The sequence below is a fragment of the Scyliorhinus canicula genome, chromosome 16 (assembly GCF_902713615.1).
Source record: "Scyliorhinus canicula chromosome 16, sScyCan1.1, whole genome shotgun sequence".
Lineage (NCBI taxonomy): Eukaryota > Metazoa > Chordata > Chondrichthyes > Carcharhiniformes > Scyliorhinidae > Scyliorhinus > Scyliorhinus canicula.
Genome location: NC_052161.1, coordinates 84,856,981 through 84,883,258, shown reverse-complemented (window position 1 = coordinate 84,883,258; position 26,278 = coordinate 84,856,981). Strand labels below are relative to the sequence as shown.

At 51.6% G+C, this 26,278-nt stretch overlaps 1 protein-coding gene across 1 annotated transcript in view; it reads left to right on the top strand.

Moving 5' to 3' along the window:
* Positions 1 to 24,235, top strand: part of LOC119951004 (DBH-like monooxygenase protein 2 homolog) — a 41,165-nt gene extending 16,930 nt beyond the window's left edge. The window contains exons 4-6 of the mRNA XM_038774035.1: positions 559 to 689; positions 20,265 to 20,379; positions 23,848 to 24,235. Coding sequence (XP_038629963.1) covers positions 559 to 689; positions 20,265 to 20,379; positions 23,848 to 24,009 — 408 coding nt within the window. The 3' untranslated portion in view covers positions 24,010 to 24,235. The remainder of the gene's footprint in view (positions 1 to 558; positions 690 to 20,264; positions 20,380 to 23,847) is intronic.
* Positions 24,236 to 26,278: the final 2,043 nt, after the last annotated feature.

Sequence of the window (26,278 nt, the reverse complement as noted above, 5' to 3'; positions counted from 1 at the left end):
TATATCAGAGTGTTACAGTGAGGGGTGTGGGATATATCAGAATGTTACAGTGAGGGGTGTGGGATATATCAGAGTTACAGTGAGGGGTGTGGGATATATCAGAGTGGTACAATGAGGTCTGTGGGATATATCAGAGTTAAAGTAAGGGTTGTGAGATATCTCAGAGTGTTACAGTGGGTTGTACGGGTATATCAGACTGTTACAGTGGGGGTGTGGGTGATATCAGAGTGTCACAGTGATAGGTGTAGGATTTATCAGTGTGTTCCATTGAGGATTGTGAGATGTATCAGAATGCCTTAGTGAGGTGTGCGGAATATATCAGAGTGTCAAAAAGAAAAGGGTGTGTTATGTCAGTGTTCCAGTGAGAGGTGTGGATAGATCAGAATGTCACAGTGAGGTGTGTGGAATATATCAAGAGTCAAAGGAGTGGGATATATCAGAGTGTAGTAATGAGGCTGCTGGGATATATCAGTGTTTTGGTCAGGGGGTGGGGTATATCTGAGTGTCACAGTGAGGGGTGTTGGATACCTCTCTCTGATGCTCTTGTCCTGTTCACAGGGTGGATTGAGTACCACTGATGAAATGTGTCTTGCCTACATGTGGTATTACCCCCGGATTGAGTTCACCGGCTGCAACAGTTTCCAGACGTTTCAGACAGTGGCTGCAGCTTTGAATGTTTCAGCAACCAGGTAGGCACACACTCCTCAGGCTTCTGAATGTCGTTCAGCCTTGTCCCCCTCCGAAACATCCGTTAATCCACATGTATCGCCCCCACCTCCCCCAGTGTACTTAATCCCACTGATTCATGGACACATACACACTTTGTTCACTGACCCACACTGGCGTCCGGCCCAGTACACACGTGGTTTTGTCATACAACACACATATTTCCTCCCCTTCCCAATCTCTGTAACCTCCTACAGCTCCACACCTCTCCCTATCTCCGTAACCTCCTCCAACCCCTACACATCTCCCTATCTCTGTAACCTCCTCCAGCTCCTACACACTTCCTTATCTCTGTAACCTCCTCCAGCCCCTATACACCTCCCTATCTCTGTAACCTCCTCCAGCCCCTACACACCTCCCTATCTCTGTAATCTCCTCCAGCTCCTATACCCCTCCATATAGCTGTAACCTCCTCCAGTCCCAACACACCTCCCTATCTCTGTAACCTCATCCAGCCCATCCAGCCCTCCCTATCTCTGTAACCTCCTCCAGCCCCTATACCCCTCCATATAGCTGTAACCTCCTCCAGCCCCAACACACCTCCCTATCTCTGTAACCTCCTCCAGCCCAGCCAGCCCTCCCTATCTCTGTGTGTTCCTCCAAACCCAAACCACTCCCTATCTCTGTAACCTCCTCCAGCCCCGACAAACCTCCCTATCTCTGTAACCTCCTCCAGCCCCTATACCTCTCCATATAGCTGTAACCTCCTCCAGCCCCAACACACCTCCCTATCTCTGTAACCTCCTCCAGCCCATCCAGCCCTCCCTATCTCTATAACCTCCTACAGCTCCTACACCCCTCCCTATTTCTGTAACCTCCTCCAGCTCCTACACCCCTCTCTATTTCTGGAACCTCCTCCAGACCCTACACTCCTCCTTATCTCTGTAACCTCCTTCAGTCCCTGCAATCCTCCCTAGCTTTGTACCCTCCTCCAGCTCTGACAACCCTCCCTATGTCTGTAATCACCTCCAGACCCTACAACCTCCCTATCTCTGGAATCTCCTCCTGTCTCTGTAAGTTCCTCCAGCTAACTACATCCCACCTAATCTCTGTATCCCATTCTAGCCCCGAAAGCCTTCCCTATCACAGTAACCTCCTCCAACCCTATACTGCTTCTGACCTCTGTAAACTCCTTCTGTCCCTACAACCCTTCGTAACAAGGCAAGGACAAGGCATGCATGACTGACAAGGGATGTCAAGGACAGCATAAAGGCTAAAGAAAAAGCATACAAAGTGGTGAGGATTGGGAAGCCTTTAAAAGCGAGCAGAGGACAACTAAAAAAGCAATAAGGGGGAGAAGATGACGTATGAGTGCAAGCTAGCTAGTAATATAAAGGAAGATAGGAAGAGATTTTTTCAATATATAAAAGGTAAGTGAGAGGCACAAATAGACATTGGACCACTGGAAAATGTGACTGGAGAAGTAATAATAGGAAACAAAGAAATGCGAGACAAACTGAATAGTTACTTTGCATCAGTCTTCACTATGGAAGACACCAGTAGGATGTCAGAGCTCCAGGAGAACCAGGGGGCAGAGGTGAGTGCAGTGACCATTACTAAGGAGAAGGTTCAGGGGAAACTGAAAGGTCTGAAGGTGGATAATTCACCTGGACCGGATGGACTACACCCCAAGGTTCTAGAAGATATAGCTGAGGAGATTGTGGAGGCATTGGTGATGATCTTTCAGGAATCACTGAAGGCAGGAAGGATCCCAGAGGACTGGAAGGTGGCTAATGTAACACCACTGTTTAAGAAGGGAGAGAGGCAAATGAAGTGACAAATGAAATACAATGTGGAAAAATGTGAGGTTATGCACTTTGGAAGGAGGGATTTAAGCATAGACTATTTTCTAAATGGAGAAATGCTTTGGAAATCGGAAGCAGAAAGGGACTTGGGAGTCCTTGTTCACGATTCTCTTAAGGTTAATGTGCAGGTTCAGACGGCAGTTAAGAAGGCAAATGCAATGTTAGCATTCATGTCAAGAGGGTTAGAATACAAGACCAGGGATGTATTTCTGAGGCTTTCTAAGGCTCTGGTCAGACTCCATTTGAAGTATTGTGAACAGTTTTGGGCCCCATATCTAAGGAAGGATGTGCTGGCCTTGGAAAGGGTCCAGAGGAGGTTCACAAGAAACGATCCCTGGAATGAAGAGCTTGTTGTATGAGGAACGGTTCAGGACTCTGAGTCTGTACTCGGAGTTTTGAAGGATGAGAGGGGACCTTATTGAAACTTACAGGATACTGCGAGGCCTGGATAGAGTGGACATGGAGAGAATGTTTCCTCTTGTAGGAAAAACTAGAAGCAGAGGACACAATCTCAGACTGAAGGGATGATCCTTTAACATAGAGATGAGGATGAATTTCTTCAGCCAGAGGGGGGTGAATCTGTGGAACTCTTTGCCGCAGAAGGCTGTGGAGGTCAAATTACTGAGTGTCTTTAAGACAGATAGATAGGTGCATGACTAATAAGGGGATCAGGGGTTATGGGGAGAGGCACGAGAATGGGGATGAGAGAATATCAGCCATGATTGAATGGCAGAGCAGACTCGATGGGCCGACCGGCCTAATTCTGTTCTTATGTCTTTTGGTCTTATGGGAACCTCCTTCAGCCCCGACAACCCTCCCTGTCTTTATAACCTCCTCCAGACCCTACACCCCTCCCTATCTCTGTAACCTCATCACCCTACACCCCTCCCTATCTCTGTAACCTCCTCCAGCTCCTGCGACTCTCCCTATCTCTGTAACTTCCTCCAGCACCGACATCCCTCCCTATCTCTGGAAACACCTCCAGTTCTTACAACCCTCCCTATCTCTGTAATCTCCTCCACCCCCTTACACCCCTCCCTATCTCTGTAATTTAATCCAGTCCCTACACCCCTCCCTATCTCTGTAATCTCCTCCAGACCCTACACCTCTCCCTATCTCTGTAACCTCCTCCAGACCCTACACCCCTCCCTAACTCTGTAACCTCCTCCAGTTCCTGCTACACCCCCTATTTATGTAACCTCCTCCAGACCCTACATCCCTCCCTATCTCTGTAACCTCCTCCAGCTCCTGCGACTCTCCCTATCTCTGTAACTTCCTCCAGCACCGACATCCCTCCCTATCTCTGGAAACACCTCCAGTTCTTACAACCCTCCCTATCTCTGTAATCTCCTCCACCCCCTTACACCCCTCCCTATCTCTGTAATTTAATCCAGTCCCTACACCCCTCCCTATCTCTGTAATCTCCTCCAGACCCTACACCTCTCCCTATCTCTGTAACCTCCTCCAGACCCTACACCCCTCCCTAACTCTGTAACCTCCTCCAGTTCCTGCTACACCCCCTATTTATGTAACCTCCTCCAGCACATACATCCCTCCCTATCTCTGGAAACATCTTTAGTTCTTATAACCCTCCCTATCTCTGTAATCTCCTCCACCCCCTTACACCCCTCCTTATCTCTGTAATTTAATCCAGTTCCTACACCCTTCCTATCTCTGTAACCACCTCCAGCTCCTACACTCCTCCCTCTCTCTGTAACCTCCTCCAGACCCTACATCCCTCCCTATCTCGGTTACCTCCTCCAGCCCCCTACACCCCTCCCTATCTCTGTAACCTCCTCCAGTCCCTACACCCCTCCCTCTCTCTGTAACCTCCTCCAGCCCCTACACCCCTCCCTCTCTCTGTAACCTCCTCCAGCTCCCTACAACAATTGCTATATTTCTAAACTCCACCAATATCCCAGACCCCTCCTTAATCCCTGTGTCTAACCCAGCTTCTACACCCCTCCTTATCTCAGTAACCTCCTCCAGTCCCTACACCCCTCTCTATCTCTGTAAATCTCCTCCAGCCCCGAAACCCCTCCCTATCTCTGTAACCTCCTCCAGCCACTCCACCCCCTATATCTCTAACCTGCAGCCTCTACACCCTCCCTATCTCTGTAACCTTAATGTGACCATCAATTCACGCGAAACAGAGTGTAGATGAAAATTGTGGCTTTAATCGACTAGAACAGTGCCTGCCTGCGACTGCTCTGCTACTGAGAGCTGCCTACTGGGCTACTGCTCTTTATACCTCCCCTCAAGGGGAGGAGCCAGGGACGGAGCCCACAAAGGCACCAACATGATACATTCCAGGTAATACCTTACAATGGTCTATAGGTGGAGCCCTCATGGGCAACAGCACGGTACAGTTACACATTCAGCCCCTGTTAAAAAAATGAAGTCTAGCGGGGGTGAAGGGTTCACAAGTTCAGCCTGTCCGGCACCAAGATCGTGCGCTCTGATCGCCGAAGCTCTGGTATCGCAGCTGGCCTGGGTGTCGAACTCGTCCATGCGGGCATGGGTAGTGAAGTTGCCGGTGCGGGTACAGAGGCGGACTCAGGGGGCGTGTCTTCTGGAGCTTCATTCCTGTGGGTCGGTGAAGGGGCAATGGGGGGGCGGGAGGGGGTGCAGGTGCCATGTAGGGGCGGGGGCACTGGTCAGCGTAGGTTGGGCGGGGTAAGTTGGGGTGGCGGTGGTAGTGGAACCTGCGGGCGGCAGGTCCCGGAGGGAAACCGTATCCTGTTGGCCATCGGGGATGTTCTATGTATGCATACTGGGGGTTGGAGTGTAGGAGCTGGGCCCTCTCGACCAGGGGGTCAGACTGATTGCTCCTGGCGTGTTTGCGGAGTAGGACAGGCCCCGGTGTCTTCAGCCAGGATGGAAGCGAGGCACCGGAGGTGGATTTCCTGAGGAAAACAAACAGGCGGTCATGAGGGGTCTCATTTGTGGCCGTGCAAAGGAGGGACCTAATGGAGTGGAGTGCGTCGGGGTGGACCTCCTGCCAGTGGGAAACTGGGAGATTCCTACACCGCAGGGCCAGGAGGACGGTCTTCCAGACCATCCCGTTCTCCCTCTCCACCTGCCTGTTTCCCCGGGGGTTATAACTGGTAGTCCTGCTCAAGGCGATGCCCTTACTGAGCAGGTACTGACCCAGTTCGTCGCTCATGAACAACGAGCCCCTGTCACTGTGATCGTATGTGGGGAAACCAAACAGGGTGAATACACTATGTAGGGCTTTAATGACGGTGGCCGCGGTCATGTCGGGGCAGGGGATTGCAAAGGGGAAGCGGGAGAACTCGTCAACGACGTTGAAGAAATATGTGTTGCGGTTGGTGGAGGGGAGGGGCCCTTTGAAATCGATACTGAGGTGCTCAAAGGGCCAGGTTGCCTTTACCAGGTGGGCCTTATCCACTCCACGCAGATCGGGCAGTCCCTGGTCATGGCTCTGACCTCCTCAGTGGAGTACATAGAACATACAGTGCAGAAGGAGGCCATTCGGCCCATCGAGTCTGCACCGACCCACTTAAGCTCTCACTTCCATCCTATCCCCGTAACCCAATGACCCCTCCTAACCTTTTGGACACTAAGGCACAATTTAGCATGGCCAATCCACCTAACCTGCACATTTTTGGACTGTGGGAGGAAACCGGAGCACCCGGAAGAAACCCACGCAGACACGGGGACACAGGCAGTGACCCAGCGGGGAATCGAACCTGGGACCCTGGGTGGGTGCTATGTCTTTTCGTCCAATGTCATTTCGTCCAACGACACTTCGTCCACGTCTTTTGGTCCAACGTCTTTTTGTCCGCACGTCTTTTGGTCCAATGTCATTTTGTCCGATGATTTTTTTCGTCAAAGACTTTTTGTGACTTGTTACGTTTTTTTCTCGGATGATTTTTTTTGTCAAAGACTTTTTGTAACTTGACTTATATTGCCAGAGTTGATCTCTGCGATTATTGAAATAGGGATTATATAAACAGAACATTTACTCAGTCTAAATTTGATCCGGCTCTGTAACTAGCAGTGGGGACATCACTGAAAACCGATGCTGCAATTTGTCATAATCACGCCATTCCTTGTGATACACCTTTCGTATGTGTTTCCTACAAGAGGGGTGTTTGCACTTTACCTAGCAGAGGGTTGAAATCTTATATTGAATAATGTATATTCCGATCATGTACGGATTGATTCAGATTTTGCTGTGTTAGTGTACTTACGGGAACCAAGTTCCTTCCGACAATCAGTTTAATATCTGCGAAACGCAAAGCTGTCATTTCACATTTTGCAAAGACCTTTGCATTAAAATATGCCAGGCGCCAGTGCCCCAAATGATGGATATATTTTAAAATGTCAATCACCGGAAAATCAAGTACACCCTGCATATGCCTCCCTTAATGAACTAACAGAAGTTCACAGGCGTGAGGTGACAACGCTCTGCATGTCCCTCGCAGATTTTTAAAAATAACTTAAATCGGCTACATTTTATGAAGTTTTGTGGGAAAGGGTTACTTTCTAGTTTCATGCACTTAACAGTCAAATAAGAGCATTCGAACTCTAAACAAGTATTGTCTGTGTTACTGCACTACATCGAAGATAATTTGCAGTTATTTCTAGTTAAGAAAAATCACCAGGTAAGTCCAGCTAAATTTGTAATTGGATAATTGGACAAAAAGACGTTGGACCAAAAGACGTGCGGACAAAAAGACGTTGGACCAAAAGACGTGGACGAAGTGTCGTTGGACGAAGTGACGTCGGACAAAAAGACGCGACACGCCTGGGTGGCAGAGGTCATCGTGGATAGCCCGGAGTCGGTCATCTTGCGCGCTGGCGCACGTGCCGCGGGACAGGGCATCTGGGGCTCGTTGAGTTTCCCAGGGTGATATACTATATCGTAATTATAGGTGGAGAGTTTGATCCTCCACCTCAAGATCTTATCGTTCTTGATTTTGCCCCGTTGCGTATTATCGAACATGAAGGCGACCGATCGTTGGTCGGTGACGAGGGTAAACCTCCTACCAGCGAGGTAGTGCCTCCAGTGCCGCACAGCTTCCACGATGGCTTGGGCTTCTTTTTCGACCGAGGAGTGTTGAATTTCAGAGGCGGTGAGGGTGCGTGAAAAAAATGCTACTGGCCTGGCTGCCTGATTGAGGGGAGCGGCGAGGGTGACCTCTGATGCGTCGCTCTCCACCTGGAAGGGGACGGACTCGTCCACCGCGCGCATTGTGGCTTTGGCGATGTCCGCCTTGATGCAGCTGAAGGCCTGGCGGGCATCGGCTGCCAGTGGGAAGATTCGTGGGCGGGCTTAGTACGTATAGTTGGGGACCGACTGGGCGTAATAGGACAGAAATGTGGCCCGCAGACCGTACTGGTCCACCATTCGGTCCATGGTTCTTTGAAAGACTGAGACTGGGGACCCGGAGGAAGTGGAAGAGGCGGCCGTCTGCCTCAAAGGCCGTGTAGTGGCGGTCCCCCGGGCGGATTGGGAGCTGGTGGTATGCAGACTTCAGATTCACCCTGGAGAACATCCGGTAGTGTGTGATCTGGTTTACCATGTCTGTGATCCGGGGAAGGGGGTACACATCGAGGTGCGTGTACCGGTTTATGGTTTGGCTGTAATCTACAACCATCCGGTTCTTTTCCCCGGTCCTGACGACCACCACCTGGGCTCTCCAGGGGCTATTGCTGGCCTCGATGATCCCCTCCCGCAAGAGTCGCTGGACCTCGGTGTGGTGAATGTGATTCACACTATATATAGTTGCCAATATCACTCCATGTATATATGTTAGTTATCTACCCGTTGTAAGATCAATATAACTTGCCAATATAACTCCGTGTACATATGTTCACTATCCACCATTGTAAGTGCAGTTGCACTATCCGACCACCAGGGGGAGTCACTCTGGGAGTACGTGAGAGTTTGTACTGGGCTCCTCCCTTGGCTCCGCCCAGGACTCCTCCCCCTGGGACCGATGTATAAAGATCAGTGCCTTAGAGCCAGCCTGCCAGTTCATCTGAAGTTCAACGACGAATAGACTGGCTCTGTTGTAAGTGTATTAAAGCCTCTGTTCAGATCCAACTACACTCGGACCTGATGAAAGTCCTGTCCTGGATGCTATACCGCCTGCTTCTGGTGGCGACTGGCTTACAGTCGGCGGTGAGATTTGCAAAGAGCAGGGGAGGGTCGACTTTTAGGGTCGCGAGGCTACATACAGTGACTGGGGGTAGGGGCCTGCCGAATTTCAGAGTTAGGCTCTTGAGGTTACACTGGAAGTCCAGTCCCAACAGGAGAGGAGCGCAGAGGTCAGGGAGTACATATAACTTAAGATCGGCGTACTCGGCGCCCTGTATTGCTAGGGTTGCCGTAGTGCACCACCGGATCATAGAACATAGAGCATTACAGCGCAGTACAGGCCCTTTGGCCTTCGATGCTGCGTCGACCTGTGAAACCATTCTAAAGCCCATCTATACTATTCCCTTATCGTCCATATGTCTATCCAATGTCCATTTGAATGCGTTTAATGTTGGCAAGTCCACTACTGTTGCAGGCAGGGCATTCCACGCCCTTACTACTCTCTGAGTAAAGAACCTACCTCTGACATCTGTCCTATATCTATCTCCCCTCAATTTAAAGCTATGTCCCCTCGTGATAGATATCACCATCCGAGGAAAAAGACTCTCACTGTCCACCCTATCTAATCCTCTGATCATCTTGAAATGAAATGAAAATCGCTTATTGGCACGAGTAGGCTTCAATGAAGTTACTGTGAAAAGCCCCTAGTCGCCACATTCCGGCGCCTGTCCGGGGAGGCTGGTACGGGAATCGAACCGCGCTGCTGGCCTGCTTGGTCTGCTTTAAAAGCCAGCGATTTAGTCCAGTGAGCTAAACCAGCCCCATAGTCTTGTATGCCTCAATTAAGTCACCTCTTAACCTTCTTCTCTCTAACAAAAACAGCCTCAGCTCCCTCTGTCTTTCCTCTTAAGATCTTCCCTCCATACCAGGCAACATCCTGGTAAATCTCCTCTGCACCCTTTCCAATGCTTCCACATCCTCCCTATAATGTGGCGACCAGAACTTCACGCAATACTCCAAATGCGGCCGCACCAGAGTTTTGTACAACTGCAACATGACCTCATGGTTCCGAAACTCAATTCCTCTACCAATAAAAGCTAACACACCATACGCCTTCTTAACAACCCTCTCAACCTGGGTGGCAACTTTCAGGGATCTATGTATATGGACACCGAGATCGCTCTGCTCAACCACACTACCAAGAATCTTACCATTAGCTCAGTACTCTGTCTTCCTGTTATTCCTTCCAAAATGAATCACCTCACACTTTCCTGCATTAAACTCCATTTGCCACCTGTCAGCCCAGCTCTGCAGCTTATCTATGTCCCTCTGTAACTTGTAACATCCTTCTGCACTGTCCACAACTCTATCGACTTTAGTGTCATCTGCAAATTTACTCACCCATCCTTCTACGCCCTCCTCCAGGTCATTTATAAAAATGACAAAAAGCAGTGGCCACAAAACAGATCCTTTTGGTACACCACTAGTAACTGGACACCAGTCTGAACATTTCCCATCAACCACCACCCTTTGTCTTCTTCCAGCTAGCCAATTTCTGATCCAAACAATCTGCACCGAGTGAGACCCAGAAGCAAGGGAGATGTTTTGGTGCGCCGGGAAGATTTGGGAGCGAGCAGCGTCTTACCATGTCTGGGTGAATAAAGCTCTCTGTGCTCCCGGAGTCAAACAGGCAAGGTGTTTCGTGTCCATTTACCCGGATGGTCATCATGGAGCTCCGGAGGTGTTTGGGTCGTGACTGGTCCAGGGTGACCGCGCTGAGTTGCGGGTAGCCGGCGTGGTCGGAGGTGCTGGGGTGACCCAAGATGGCGGCCCCCGTCGGCTGCACGTGTCGGGCAGCGAGGAAGATGGCTTCCAAGATGGCGGCCTCCACGAGGCCGCGTGGGTGAGGGTGGCCAAGATGGCGGCCCCCATGAGTCGCACACGTTGTGCGGGCTTGGAGATGGCTGCCCCCACGGACAACACGAGGCCGATGATGCGTCCGGAGGTGGAGCCGGCAGGCAAGCTGCTACCCTGCGGGATCTGCGGGCCTGTGAGTCCTAGAGTCAGGCCTGCGATTTTGAGGGTTTGAACCTGGCCAGGCAAACCTTACATAATGTCCTTTTTTCCCTCAGTCGCTGCAGTTCGCGTTCCGGGCCGGGCAACACTGCCTGGGGTGCTGATGCTGGCCGCAGAAATAGCAGGGTAGCCCCCCCCGTGTTGGGCAGGCAGCCACGTGGCGCAGACCTGGGGTACTCTTTGGTCGGGGGTCCACGAGGGGTTCGCGTGATCAGAAGGGAACGCGTTGAGGCTTTGGAACGCTACTTCTAGGGAGGAGGCTAGCTTTACCGTGTCTTCCAGGTCTAGGGCACCTTTCTCGAGTAGGCGCTGTCTCACGTAGTTGGACCTGACTCCAGCCACGTAGGCATCCCGGACTGCAAGGTCCATATGTTGAGTTGCCATAACGGCCTGGTAGTTGCAACTTCGCGCAAGGGTTTTGAGGTCGCGTAGGTTCTCTTCCAGCGATTCCCTGGGGTGTTGGCGGCAAATAGTGAGGAGATGCCGCGCGTACACCCCATTCACGGGTGTTACATACAGGCGCTTCAGCATTGGGAGGGCGTCTGCGTAGGTGGAGGCTTCCTCGAGTTGAACAGAGATTCGATGGCTCACCCGGGCGTGGAGGAGGCTCAGCGTCTGATCGGCGGAGACGGAAGCCGAGGAGGAGGCGGCGAGGTAGGCCTTGAAACAGCGGAGCCAGTGCGAAAAAATCCCTTTGGCCTCCGCGGCTTGTGGGTTGTGTTCCAGTCAGTCAGGTTTGAGGGCAGATTCCATAGTGGTGTTGTAGTCGATTAAATTGATGCGACCATCAATTCACGCGAAACAGAGTGTGGATGTAAACTGTGGCTTTAATCGACTAGAACAGTGCCTGCCTGCGACTGCTCTGCTGCTTAGAGCCGCCTACAGCAGTGTTCTTCAAACCTTTTTTCCAGGGACCCATTTTTACCAACCGGCCAACCTTTGCGCCCCACGCCGGCCGACTTTTGCGACCCACGCCGGCCGACCTTCGCAACACACGCCGGCCAACCTTTGCGACCCACGCCGGCCGACCTGCGCGACCCACCATTTTCTCTTACCTTGTCTGCTGCTGACAAAAATGGAGGAAATGGCTTTGGGTCCCCTTGGCCCTCGTACACGCTCCTCCAATGGAACCTGTTGGATGAAGGTGAAGCCTTCTGGTGTCAAAGTTCTGAATTTATTTCCTGTAAAATTTTATCAAATAAACCCCCCCCCCCCCGCAAACTTGTAAAAAAAATGAATAAAATAAATGAAAAAAATGAATAAACCCCCCCCGAACTTGTAAAAAAAATAAAATTAATAAAATAAATGAAAAAAATAAAAATTAAATGAATAAAATAAATGAATAAAAACCACGACAGAACTTGTAAAAAAAAAGCTGCAACCGTTTTTTAAAAATAGCGGCCGCACTGCGCATGCGTGCCCGATTTGCGCATGTGCACCGATCATCGTGCGCGCATGCGCAATGCGGCCGATTTTTTTTTTAACATGTTTGCGGCCACTTGCAGTCGGTGTTATGAAAGCCGGCTGTTGCGCGGGGATTTGCGCAATCAGGAGCGCCGTGGAAAACGGCTCCGCACCGCTCCCGACACCCGCGGGCAACCCACCCGCGGTCGCGCCCAAGACGTTGAAAAACACTGACCCACAGGACTACTGCTCTTTATACCTCCGCTCAAGGGGAGGAGCCAGGGGCGGAGCCCACAAAGGCACCAACATGATACATCACAGGTAATACCTTTCAATGGTCCATAGGTGGAGCCCTCATGGGCAACAGTGTGGTACAGTTACATATATGGTGAATGGTTCCTGCAATATGTTCACCACAAACCTCCTCCAGCTCCTACAACCCTCCCTATCTCTGTAACCTCCTCCACCCCCTTACACCTCTCCCTATCTCAGTAACCTCCTTCAGCTCCCGAAACCCCTCCCTCTCTCTGTAACCTCCTCCAGCCCGACACCCCTCCCTATCTCTGTAACCTCTTCCAAAGCCTACATCCCTCCCTATCTCAGCAACCTCCTTCAGCCCTCTACACCCCTCCCTATCTCTGTAACCTCCACCAGCTGCTACACCTCTCTCTATCTCTGTAATCTCCTCCAGCCCCGACATCCCTGCCTATCTCTGTAACCATCTCCAGCCTCCTACACCCCTCCATATCTCTGTAACCTCCTCCAGACCTTGAACTCCTACCTATCTCTGTAACTTCATCCAGTCCCTACACCCCTCCCTATCTCTAACCTCCTCCTGACCATACTCCTCTCCCTATCACAATAACCTCATGACCCTACACCTCCCTATCTCTGTAACCTCCTCCAGCCCATCCACCCCCCCTTATCTGTAACCTCCTCCAGCTCCAATACCCCTCCCTATCTCTGTAATCTCATCACCCTGCAGTTCTCCCTATCTCTGTAACCTCCTCCAATGCTCCATCCATCCCTATCTCTGTAACCTCATCACCCTACATCCCTCCCTATCTCTGGAACCTCCTCCAGCCCCTACAACCATTTCTATTTTTCTAAACCCCACCAACATCCTACACCCTTCCTTAATCCCGGTGTCCCACCCAGCACCTATACCCCTCCTTATCTCAGTAACATCCTCCGGCTCCTATACCCCTCCTTATCTCAGTAACCTCCCCCGGCTCCTACACCCTTCCTTATCTCTGTAACCTCCTCCAGCTCCTACCCCTTCCTTATCTCTGTAACCTGCTCCAGCTCCTACACCCTTCCTTATCTCTGTAACCTCCTCCAGCTCCAACACCCCTCCTTATCTCAGTAATCTCCTCCAGCTCTCTACACCCCTCCCTCTCTCTGTAACCTCCTCCAGCCCCTAAAATCCTCTGTATCTCCATAACCTCCTCCAGCCCCGAAAACCCTCCCTATCTCTGTGACCTCCTCCAGCCCCGAAAACCCTCCCTATCTCTCTAACCTCCTCCAGCTCCTTACACCCCTCCCTATCCCTGCAACATCCTCCAGTCCCGACACCCGTCCCTATCTCTGTAACCTCCTCCAGCTCCTAGAACCCTCCCTATCTCTGTAACCTCCTTCAGTCCCTACGTCCCTCCCTATCTCTGTAACCTCCTCCAGTCTCTACACCCCTCCCTCTCTCTGAAACCTCCTCCAGCTCCTACAACCCTCCCTATCACTGAAACCTCCTCCAGCCCCCTACAACCATTCCTATCTTTCTAAACTCCACCAACATCCTAGACTCCTCCTTAGTCCCTGTGTCTCCTCCAGCTCTTACACCCCTCCTTATCTCAGTAATCTCCTCCAGCTCTCTACACCCCTCCCTATCTCTGTAACCTCCTCCAGCCACTCCACCCAGCCCTATCTCTGTAACCACCTCCAGCCCCCTACACCCCTCCCTATCTCGGTAACCTCCTCCAGACCCTGAACTCCTACCTACCACTGTAACTTCATCCAGTCCCTACACCCCTCTCATCTCTAACCTCCTCCAGACCATACACCTTTTCCTATCACTGGACCTCATCAGCCTACACCCCTCCCTATCTCTGTATCCTCCTCCAGCTGCTACAACCCTCGATATCTCTGTAACCTCCTCCAGCCCATCCATCCCCCCTATCTGAAACCTCCTCCAACTCTTACACCCCTCCCTATCTGTAACCTGATCACTCTACAGCCCTCCCTATCTCTGTAACCTCCTCCAGCTCCTACACCCCTCCCTATCTCTGTAACCTCCTCCAGCCCCTAAAATCCTCTGTATCTCCATAACCTCCTCCAGTCCCGAAAACCCTCCCTATCTCTGTGACCTCCTCCAGCTCCTTACACCCCTCCCTATCTCTGTAACCTCCTCCAGCCCCGACACCCCTCCCTATCTCTGTAACCTCCTCCAGCTCCTACACCCCTCCCTATCTCTGTAACTTCCTCCAGCCCCTAAAATCCTCTGTATCTCTATAACCTCCTCCAGCCCCGAAAACCCTCCCTATCTCTGTGACCTCCTCCAGTCCCGAAAACCCTCCCTATCTCTGTAACCTCCTCCAGCTCCTACACCCCTCCCTATCTCTGTAACCTCCTCCAGCCCCTAAAATCCTCTGTATCTCCATAACCTCCTCCAGTCCCGAAAACCCTCCCTATCTCTGTGACCTCCTCCAGTTCCTTACACCCCTCCCTATCTCTGTAACCTCCTCCAGCCCCGACACCCCTCCCTATCTCTGTAACCTCCTCCAGCCCCGACACCCCTCCCTATCTCTGTAACCTCCTCCAGCTCCTACACCCCTCCCTATCTCTGTACCTTCCTCCAGCCCCTAAAATCCTCTGTATCTCTATAACCTCCTCCAGCCCCGAAAACCCTCCCTATCTCTGTGACCTCCTCCAGTCCCGAAAACCCTCCCTATCTCTGTAACCTCCTCCAGCTCCTTACACCCCTCCCTATCCCTGTAACCTCCTCCAGTCCTGACACCCGTCCCTATCTCTGTAACCTCCTCCAGCTCCTAGAACCCTCCCTATCTCTGTAACCTCATCCAGTCTCTACACCCCTCTCTCTCTGTTACATCCTCCAGCTCCTACAACGCTCCCTATGTCTGCAACTCCTCCAGCCCCTACAATCTCCCTATCTCTGAAACCTCTTCCTGTCTCTTTAACTTCCTCCAGCTCACTACATCCCACCTAATCACTGCATCCTATTCTTGCCCCGACAGCCTTCCCTATCACGGTAGCCTTCTCCAGCCCCTATACTCCTCATCTCTATAAACTCCTTTCGTCCCCACAACCCTTCCTATCTCTGTAACCTCCTTCACCTCCTACATCCCTCCCTATCTCTCTACGATCCTCCAGCCCCCTACAACCTTCCCTTTCTCTAAACTCCAGCAACACCCTAGTCCCCCTCCTTATCTCTATGTCCTCCCCAGCTCCTACAACCCTTCCTAACTCGAGTCACCTCCTGCAACCCTACATCCCTCCCTATCTCTGTAACCTCCTCCAGCCCCTACCCCCTCCCTATCCCTGTACCCAGCTCCAGCCCCCTACACTCTGCCCTATCTCTGTAACTTCCTCCAGACTCTACATCCCTCCCTTTCTCTGTAACCTCCACCAGACCCTACACCGCTCCCTACCTCTGGACCCACCTCCAGTCCCCTACACCCTACCCTATCTCTGTAACCTCCTTCAGACTCTACATCTCTTCCTATCTCTGTAACCTCCTCCAGCCTCCTACATTGCTCCCTTTGTCTGTAACCTCCTCCAGCCCCATACACACCTCCCTTTCTCTGTAACCTCCTCCAGATCCAACACAGCTCCCTATCTTTGTAATCTCCTCAAAACCCTACACAGCTCCCTATCTCTGTAACTTAATCCAATCCCTACACCCCTCCATATCTCTGTAACCTCCTCCAGACCCTGCACCCCTCCCTATCTCTGTAACCTCCTCCACCCCTTACAATCATCCCTATCTGTCTAATTTCCACCAACATCCTAGACTGCTCCATATCCCTGTGTCTCCCCAGCTACTACAACCCTCCCTATCTCTAGTATGATTCTCCAACCCTACATCATTCCTTATCACTGTAACCTCCTCCAGCTCCAACAATATTCCTATGTCTGTAAGCTCCTCCAGTCTCCTGGATCCATTCTTATCCCTGTATGCTCCTCCAGCTCCTACAACCATTCCGATCTCTAGTACCTCCTCCAGCCCCTACACATCTCCATATCCCTGTATGCCCCTCCAGCCCCAAACTCCTCCCCATCTCTGTAACTCCCTCCAGCCCCTACACATCTCCATATCCCTGTATGCCCCTCCAGCACCAAACCCCTCCCCATCTCTGTAACTCCCTCCAGCCCCTACACATGTCCATATCCCTGAATGCTCCTCCAGCCCCAAATCCCTCCCAATCTCCGTAACTCCCTCCATCTTAAAAAAAAACCCATGTTTGTAACCTCCTCCACTCCCTACACCCCTCCCTATTTATGTAACTTCCTCCAGCCCCTAAATCCCTCCCTATATCTGTAACCTCCACCAGTCCCTGCAACTCTCCCTATCTTTGTACCCTTCTCCAGCCCCTACATCCCTCCCTATCTCAGTAATCTCCTCCAGCCCCTACATCCCTCCCTATCTCAGTAACCTCCTCCAGCCCCTACATCCTTCCCTGTCTCAGTAACCTCCTCCAGCTCCTACAACCTTCCTTAATCTCTGTAACCTCCTCCAGCCCATACAACCTCACTATCTCTGTATCCCGGCCACCATCGCCGGGATGCCCCGGGTCTAGGGGGAGATAGTCGGGATGCATGTCGCCCTATGGGCACCGGCGGATGTCAGACCGCTCTACACTAACCGAAAGGGGTACCACTCAATGAACGTTCAGCTGGTCTGTGACCATCAGCTGTGCACCGTGCACATCTGCGCCCAATACCCGGGCATTGTGCATGATGCATTCATCCTGGCACACTCGGTGACTCCTGACATGTTCGAGGGGTACCTCCCCCCCTCTCTGGTTGAGGGGTTGGCTCCTGGGTGACAGAGGTTACCATTTCAATGTGGCTGATAATTTATGATAATAATCTTTATTGGTTGATGCACAATCAATGGACACGAAACGTAGATAAAGTCCGAACGATAGGCTTTAATATGCAAGAAGTGACCCGGCAGCAGACGTACAGAAGAAAGGCTGACTGCCAGGGAACACGGGTTCTTATACTCCGCCCTTCTTCCTCTCAGCCAATTGGCTGAGAGTCCAATGGCAGCTCACACTCCCAGGTACCGTAATACCCCTAGTCATACTACCACATTAGTGTCACAAGTAGACTTACATTAACACTGCAATGAAGTTACTGTGAAAATCCCCTAGTTGCCACATTCCGGCGCCTGTTCTGGTACACGGAGGGAGAATTCAAAATGTCCAAATTACCTAACAGCACATCTTTGGACTGTGGGAGGAAACGGGAGTACCCGGAGGAAACCTACGCAGACACGGGGGGAGGATGAGCAGGACATGGGGCCCTGGCAGGCACGGAGGCCGCTTGACGTGTACGCCAGGGCCAACGTGCATGGTCACGGCATCCCAACCCCGCATCCCCTCACATACCTGCAGCACTACTGGGTGCGGGCCCTGGGTTGGCAGTAACAGCGGGTCTGGTCCTTGGGATGGAGGATGATGACGACCAACTCTGCGATGAGCTCTGGTGCGCCGCATCGTATGACAACATCTGACCCCTGCCCACGGTTGCACCCGGCAAGCTAAGACCGGCCCACCCCTCACACCCACCAGACAGAGAACCGAGGCAGGTTTTAACGGTGTTAACATGTGTTTATTGTGAGCAAATATACATAGTCTGTGCCCTAGCCCCTATAGCTCAACTGTGCTCCCCACCCGTGCCAACTTAACTTGTGTCTAACTTTCTGGCCTTACGGGCCCTAGCACTACGCCTAGGTGGTTCCCCAGATGGTACAGCAGGAGTGGAGGTGGCCTGCTGAGATTCCTGCCCTGCAACAAGGGTCCCTGTTGGTGCACGCCTCCTGGGGCGACCCGACCTGGATGGGCCTGGCTGCTGCTCGGGTGTTCCGGGTTGTGTGGTGCCACCCTGTTCTGCCTGCTGCCCACCAGATGCACCAGTGACAGGAGGGGGAAGTCCGAGGTGCTACGGTGTCCCGGCACCTGCCCTGCAGGAGTCACCCACACGGGCCCCAACACCTCCTCCTCCCTCTGGGTGCCCAATGGCCCCCGGGATACTCCATGGGACGGGAGTGTGAGCGGAACTATCCTCTTGTCTGCAAATATATCTTTTAACTGAACGGCACTGGGAACAGATGCCTGACTCCTGCACTCATCTCCATATAAAACTCAACTAAAACTGCTTTTGTGCAAAATGCCTGGTACCTTAGCTCTTCTCATTAATTGCATCATCTTACCAAGCTGAAATTTGATTAAATCCACAGGCTTCAAAAGAAGCTCCACTGATCCAAGCTTTTGCGATGCTTTAGTTGCACCCTTGGCTCCCAAGATCTTTCCACACAGTTATAAAACATGACTGCAGCAGACATACACACACCAACCCAGGTTTTTAAGCCCTTACTGCACCAAATAAGTAAAATACAATAGGCTGGATTTTCCGTCGTCGGGGTCCTCTGTTCTGCCAGTAGCGCATTCACGCCCGTGGATTTCCCGACGGCGTGGGGGTGCCTCGAATGGGGAAACACCATTGGCCGGTTGCCGGGGTGGGGGATCCTGCTGCCGGCAGTGCCACGCCGCACCAGAAAACGGATGCAGCCGGAAAGAGAATCCTGCCCAATATATCTGAAATTCCTACATTCATCACACCTCCCCTCTTAAAAACACGACTCTCACACAGGCTTTTAACCTTTACTGCACTAAATACCTATAACACAATATATCTGAAATTCATACACAGTCTCTGGGAGAGCCATATGTTATCCACAAGATGGTCACTACTCCCCATTATGCAAAAGGATAACTTTGTGCTAGAGGTCATCTGAATAACTCCTCCGACCTCCAGGGACTGGTCAGAGGAGTACCAGAGAGGGAGGGAGCGAGAGAGAGGAAAAGGGAGAAAGAGAGACAGAGAGGGAGAGATAGAGAGAGACAGAGAGAGAGAGTGAGAGTCAGACAGAGCAAGAAAGGGAGTCAGGCAGAGAGGGAGAGAGACAGAAAGAGGGAGTCAGACAGAGGGATAGAGGTAGAGAGAGTCAGTCGGAGAGAGAGAGACAGTCAGAGAGACTTAGACTGAGATCTATAACTGGAGACAGTGGAAGAGAGACAGAAAGGGTCAGAGAGAGAGACTGTGAGAAAGAGAGAGAGAGAGAAACAGAGAGGGAAAGAGGGACAGGGGGAGAGTTAGAGCGAAAGAGAGAGAGACAGAGTTGGAGAGTGTGAGACCCTTAGTTGAAGCGTCAGTTATGAGGGTTCAAGGTGAGGGGCAGGAGGTTTAGGGGGATTTGAGGAAAAACCTTTTTACCCAGAGAGTGGTGACGGTTTGGAATGCACGGCCTGGGAGGGTGCCTCACATTCTTTAAAACGAACTTGGATGAGGACTTGGCACATCATAACATTTAAGGCTATGGGCCAAGTGCTGCAAAATGGGATTAGGTAGGCAGGTCAGGTGTTTTTCATGTTCGGTGCAGAATCGATGGTCCGAAGAATTCTGTGATTCTGATTCTCTGCCTCTGACGAGGAGAGGAACAGAGAGTGGCACAGAGAGAGTGTTTGATGGAGAGAGAGAGAGAGAGACAGAAATTGACAGGGCGAGAGAGAGATGAAGAGAGGGAGAGAAAGGGGTGGGGGAGTGATGAAAAAAGAGAGACTGCAAGAGAGAGTGAGATGTCTTGTGTTGCCCTATTATGTATTCTCATGTGTTCTTATGTATTATGTATTCTCTTGTATTTTGTTTAATTCCCTTTTCTAATGATCTGTTGAGCTGCTTGCAGAAAAATACTTTTCACTGTACCTCGGTACACGTGACAATAAACAAATCCAATCCAATCCAATGTTGTGGCATTTAGATTCTCCCACACTCAGTGCCCACCGAGCTACTAAACATTCGAGGGTTTGACAATTATGGTTATTGTAAGTCCTTTGCTCTCTCGCACACACATTGCCAACACCTCCTACTGCCCTTCCCCACAGCAAAGAAGATCTGTTCGCGATATTGCAGAATTGGAACTGGACAGAAAGATCTGCCGCAGACATGGAAGTGAAGCTCCGTGATGCCGATCACTACCTGTTCACCATGGATCGCACTGTGAGTGATAAATTCCTGATTTGGTGTTGGGGAAGAGGGGAGTTAGACAGAAACCCTCAGGGGCCTCCATATCCCTCAGGGAAGGGGGTGAGATTTGGTCACAGAGAGTGATTGGGGTAGCTCAGGGTCTCATTGTATGCGATGACCTGTTGCTGTATATTTCGGGCCGATTGGGTAGTATCAGGGGCATATGGCGATCCTGGGGAAGTTTGGTCGGCTCTCAGGATACAAGTTGAATATGGGGAAAAGCAAGGTGTTCCCGATTGAGGCTAGAGGACAGGAAAGGAGGTTAAGGAAGCTGTCGTTCAGGGTGGTGGGGATGGGTTTTAGATACTTGGTCATCCAGGTGACTCTGGATTGGGTGCAGGTGCACAAGTTGAACCTAGCTCGGCTGGTGGAGCAGATGAACGGGGACTTTAAGAGGTGGGATGTGCAATGCTGGCTGGGCGTGTGCAGTCTGTAAAAATGACATTGCTGCCGAGGTTTCTGTTCATGTTTCAGAACCTCCCAATCTTCGTCTCCAAGTCATTTTCTAAGAAGTCAATGCACTGATCTCTGGATTTGTGTGGGCAGGGAAGACCCCGCAGGTTAGGAGGGCTTTCTTGGAGCGGGGTGGGCGGAGGGTGCTGACGCTGCCGAATATGATGAATTGCTACTGGACAGCGAGCATCACTTTGGTTAGGAAATGGGTTGTGGGGAGGGGTCGGCATGGGGGCGGATGGAAGCAGAATCATGGAGGGGAATGGGTTTAAGGGCATTGTTGTCAGCGCCTCTACTGTTTTTGCCGGTTAGACACTCTGTGAGCCCAGTGGTGGTGTCGACCCTTAGGGTGTGGGGCAGAGGGGGCAGAATTTGGGGCTGGAGGGTGCCTCGGTGTGGGCACCGATCTGCAATAACCATAGGCTTGCGCCACGGCGACTGGGTGTGAGGTTTCGGGACTGGCAGTAGGCAGAGATTGAGCGATTTGGCGATCTGTTCTTAGGAAGCTGGAGGACTTGGAGGAAGAGTTGCCCAGGGGGGAATGGCTTTAGGAACCTGTAGGTCTGGTTGTGAGGAGAGAGGTGCCGCCCTTTCCTGGGCTGCCGCCCCTGGGGTTGCTGGTTCTGTCGAGGGATGAAATAGGGGAGGGGAAGGTGTCAGATATCTATAAGAAGTTGATGTGTTGGGAGGGAGCCCTGGTGGGGGATATTAAACATAAATGGGAGGAGGAGCTGGGAGGGGAGGTGGGGGCCAAGACGTGGGTAGACGCCATATGGAGGGTGAACGCGTTCTCATCGTGTGCGAGGTTAAGCCTCATTCAGTTTAAGGTAGTCCATAGGGCACATATGACGATAACAAGGATGAGTAGATTCTGTGAGGGGGGTAGAGGATAGATGTGGGTGCGGGGGGGGGGGGGGGGGGGGCTCTAATCATGTTCTGGGATGTCTGAGATTGAGGGGGTTCTGGCAGGGGTTTGCGGACGCGATGTCCGAGGTTCTGGGTGTGGGGGTTTGTGCTGTGTCCAGGTCTAGTGATATTTGGGGTGTCAGAGGATCCAGGAGTTCAGTGGCTGAGACAGGCCGATGTTCTGGCCTTTGCCTCCCTGATAGCCCGGAGACAGATTTGACTTGGATAGAGGGACTCGGAGCTGCTGAAAGTGGGGGTGTGTGGGAGAGCGACCTGGCCGAATTCCTGAGGCTGGAGAAGGTCAAGTTTGTCCTGAGGGGGCCAGTTCACTCGGAGGTGGAAGCCATTTATTGATTTCTTTAAGCAGGTTTGAGGGGTCACCGGGGGGGGGTTGCAGAATTGGGGGGGAAGGGGTTTAAAATGGGGAAAGTGGGATGTGACTCTGTGTGTGTGTGTGTGTGTGTGTCTCTTTCCTCTGCCTCTCTCCCTCTGTCTATCTGTTTCTCTGTCTCTGCATCACTGTCTCTCTCTCTCTCCCCCTCCGTATCTCTCACCCTATCTCTCCCTATCTCTCTCTCTCTGCTGTCATAATTCCACTCATGTATATGAGATGCAGACAGGCAGTGATTGGCACACAGGATAACCAATGAACACGCACGACACAGAACAACCAATCACCAGACAGGACACCACCACTATAAAGCCAACAGGGCATTAAGGCTCTCTCTCTCACAGGACACAGCTACTGAGATAGTTAGAGTGCACAAGCCAGTGAGCAACATCTCCATGTGGTAGAGAGCTAGTCTGGTCAAGCCAGTAGGAGGTTAGCAGTTAGGTTAATAGAGTGTCAACCCACAGCAGATTATGTACAGCAATCAGCAAGTTCAATAAAACAGTGTTGGACCATCTCCTGTGTCGGAAGCCTGTTTCTCGTTTTACTGCATCCAGTTGCAGTCAACATTGAACTAACTCACTTAACACATCATCTGCCTGTCTCACTTTCTGTCTGTGTCTCTCTTTCTCTCTCTGTGTCTCTCCTCTCTCTCTCTCTCCTTCTCTGTCTGATTCTGCCTCTCTGTCTTGCTCTATCTATTTCTGTCTCTTTCTCTCTGGCTCCTTCCCTCTCTCTTTCTCTCTGTCTCACTGTGTGTCTCTCTCTCTCCCTCTCTGTCTATTTTTCTATCGCTCTCCCTCTGTCTCTCTCTGTCCCTCTGCCTCTCTCCACTGCCTCACTCTGTCTGTCTGTCTCTCTCTCCTGCCTCTCCCTCTCTTCTGCCTCTGTCTATTTCTCTGTTTCTCCCTCTCTCTCCCCCTCTGGCTCCCTCCCACTCTCTAGCTCTCTCTGTCTCTCTGTCTTTCTCTCTCTCTCTTCAATTTTTCTGTGTGTCTCTCTCTCTCTTTCCCTCTGTGTCTCTCTGCCTCTCTCTCCACTGTCTCACTCTCTCCTGCCTCTCTTCTCTTCCTCTGCCTCTCTTTTTCTGACTATCCCTCTCTCCACCGTCTCACTTTCTGTCTGTCGGTCTGTCTCTCTCTGATTCTGTCTGTCTCTCTCGCTCTCAATGTCTATCCCTGTCTCCCTCCCTCCCTCTCTCTGTCTCCCTCCCTCTGTCTCTCTCTCTCTCTGTCTCTTTCTCTCTGTCTCCCTCCCTCTGTGTCTCCCTCCCTCTGTCTCCCTCCTTCTGTCTGTCTCCCTCCCTCTGCCTGTCTCCCACCCTCCCTCTGCCTGTCTCCCTCCCTCCCTCTGTCTCTCTGTCTCCCTCCCTCTGTCTCCCTCCTTCCATCTCTGTCTCCCTCCCTCTGCCTCCCTCCCCCCTCTGTCTCCCCCTGTCTCCCTCTCTGCCTGTCTCCCACCCTCCCTCTGCCTGTCTCCCTCCCTCCCTCTGTCTCTCTGTCTCCCTCCCTCTGTCTCCCTCCTTCTGTCTCTGTCTCCCTCCCTCTGCCTCCTTCCCCCCCCCCTCTGTCTCCCTCCCTCTGTCTCCCTCCCTCTGTCTCTCTCCCTCCCTCCCTCTGTATCTCTGTCTCCCTCCCTGTATCCCTCCATCTGTCTATTTTCCTCTCACTCTCCCTGTCTCCTCCCCACAGGGTCACCGATTCACCAAGGTGAAGATTCCGGAGATCCCGGAGGAGAAAGTAATCCCATGTTCGAGGCTGGGAGCTTTTGGAGGGTCTGTGCGTCAGGAGAGTGTGCCCCTCACCCTCGCAGCGAGTCTCCTCATGGTCGCCTGGTACCAGGCGGTCCCCTGAGGGTGCAGCTGATCGTCATGGGTGACTTCACGAGTCAGGACCTGTCACTCCATCCCCCCCTCACCTACCCCACTCCCCTCATCTCCCCCTCCTCTGATTCCCCATCACGGATGCTGCCTCTCCCTGTCGCTCGCTGAATACCCTCCATCCATCTCTCCCTTGCCTGCTTGGCTGATACACATGCTCTCTATCCCGCGCCTACCTCTTTCACTACACTTCTCACACTCTCTCTTGCTCTGTCCTCTCTCTCTCCCTCCCACCCTCCCTACCCACTCACTCACCATCTCTCTCCCACCACTCTCCCCATCTCTCACCCCCTCTCTGCCTCCTCCTCTCCCCTTCTTCCTCAACCCACGTGTTTGTCTCGCTCTTCCTCTCTCTATGCACCACTTTCATCCCTTTTTCTCTTAAAACTACTTGTCTCAATGTCTCTCTCTTTTTACTATCCCCCCCTTCTCCCTGTCTCTCCCCTTCCCGTGTCTCCCACTTTCTGTGCCACCCCCTTCTCAATCGTTCTTCATGTCTCCCCCTCTCTAACCCCTCTATCTTATCTCAGCTCTCTCCCCTCTCTCTGACTCTCTGCAAACTCCATCTGTCCTCTCTCAGCTCCCTCACATTCTGCTCTTCCCTCTCCCTCTCTGCTCTTCCTCCCATGTCCATCTCTCCCTCTCTCTGTCCCTTCCCCCTCTCCCTGTCTCTCACCTCTCTCCATCTCCCTCTCTCTACCCTCTCCTCCCTCTCGCTGTCTGCCCCTCTCTCTGACCCCTCTCTCAATCTTCCCCTCCCTCTCCCCTTCTGTGTCTGCCCCTTTCTCTGCCCTCTCTCTCCTTTCTCTCTCGCCCTTCACTCTTCCCTCTCCTGCCCTCCTCCTCTTTCTCTGACCCCCTCCCTCTCCCCTTTTCTCACCCCCTCCCTCTCTCCTTTCTCTCACCCGTCTCTATCTCTCTCTGCCTTCTCGCACTCTGTTCTGCCTCATCGTCTGCCTCTCTCTTCCCTCTGTCCTCTTGCTGTCTTCACCCCCTCGCCTCCTTCTCTCTCTCCTCTCCCTTCTCTCCTGTCCTCTCTCTCCTCTCGCTGCCTCATTCTCTCTCTGCCATCTCGCATTCTGCCCTGTCTGCCCTTTCTTCTCTTGCTGTCTTCTCCTCCCTAGCCTCCTTCTCTCACTCCTCTCCCTCTCTCTCTGACCGCTCTCTCCTCTTGCTGCCCCCTGCCCTCTCTCTCTCTCACTCTCGCCTTTTCACCTCTCTGTTGCTGATCTCCTCCAACATTCTCTCACTCTCCTTCCCGGAGATCAGGATCCCTTCACCACTGTTCACTGTGAACAATGATTCTCCCTGATCCAGACTCCAAATCCCAGACTGGAAATGATTCTGCCCTGGAAACAAAACTCAGAAATGCTGCGGTGCTCACTGAAACAGACACTCCCTGTTCACTGCACAGCATCACAATAAAATGAAGAAATCATGAAAATTCAAAAGATTGTCTCTAAAGTCTCATTTTTGATCCGGTCAGATGGGTGACCAATTGTATCAAAGAATCAGGAACATCCCAGGATATGACTGTACACAGGTGTGAGATTCAGAGGAAAGCTCCCTCTTGAGGAGGAGTTTATAGAATGTATCCGCGATAGTTTCCTAGAACGGTATGTAATGGAACCTACGAGGGAACAAGCGGTCCTAGATCTTGTCCTGTGTAATGAGACAGGATTGATTCATGATCTCATAGTTAGGGATCCTCTCGGAAGGAGCGATCACAATATGGTGGAATTTAAAATACAGATGGAGGGTGAGAAAGTAAAATCAAATACTCGTGTTTTGTGTTTAAACAAAGGAGATTACAATGGGATGAGAGAAGAACTAGCTAAGGTACACTGGGAGCAAAGACTTTATGGTGGAACAGTTGAGGAACAGTGGAGAACCTTCCAAGCGATTTTTCACAGTGCTCAGCAAAGGTTTATACCAACAAAAAGGAAGGACGGTAGAAAGAGGGAAAATCGACCGTGGATATCTAAGGAAATAAGGGAGAGTATCAAATTGAAGGAAAAAGCATACAAAGTGGCAAAGATTGGTGGGAGACTGGAGGACTGGGAAATCTTTAGGGGGCAACAGAAAGCTACTAAAAAAGCTATAAAGAAGAGTAAGATAGTGTATGAGAGTAAACTTGCTCAGAATATAAAAACAGACAGCAAAAGTTTTTACAAATATATAAAACAAAAAAGAGTGGCGAAGGTAAATATTGGTCCTTTAGAGGATGAAAAGGGAGTTTTAAT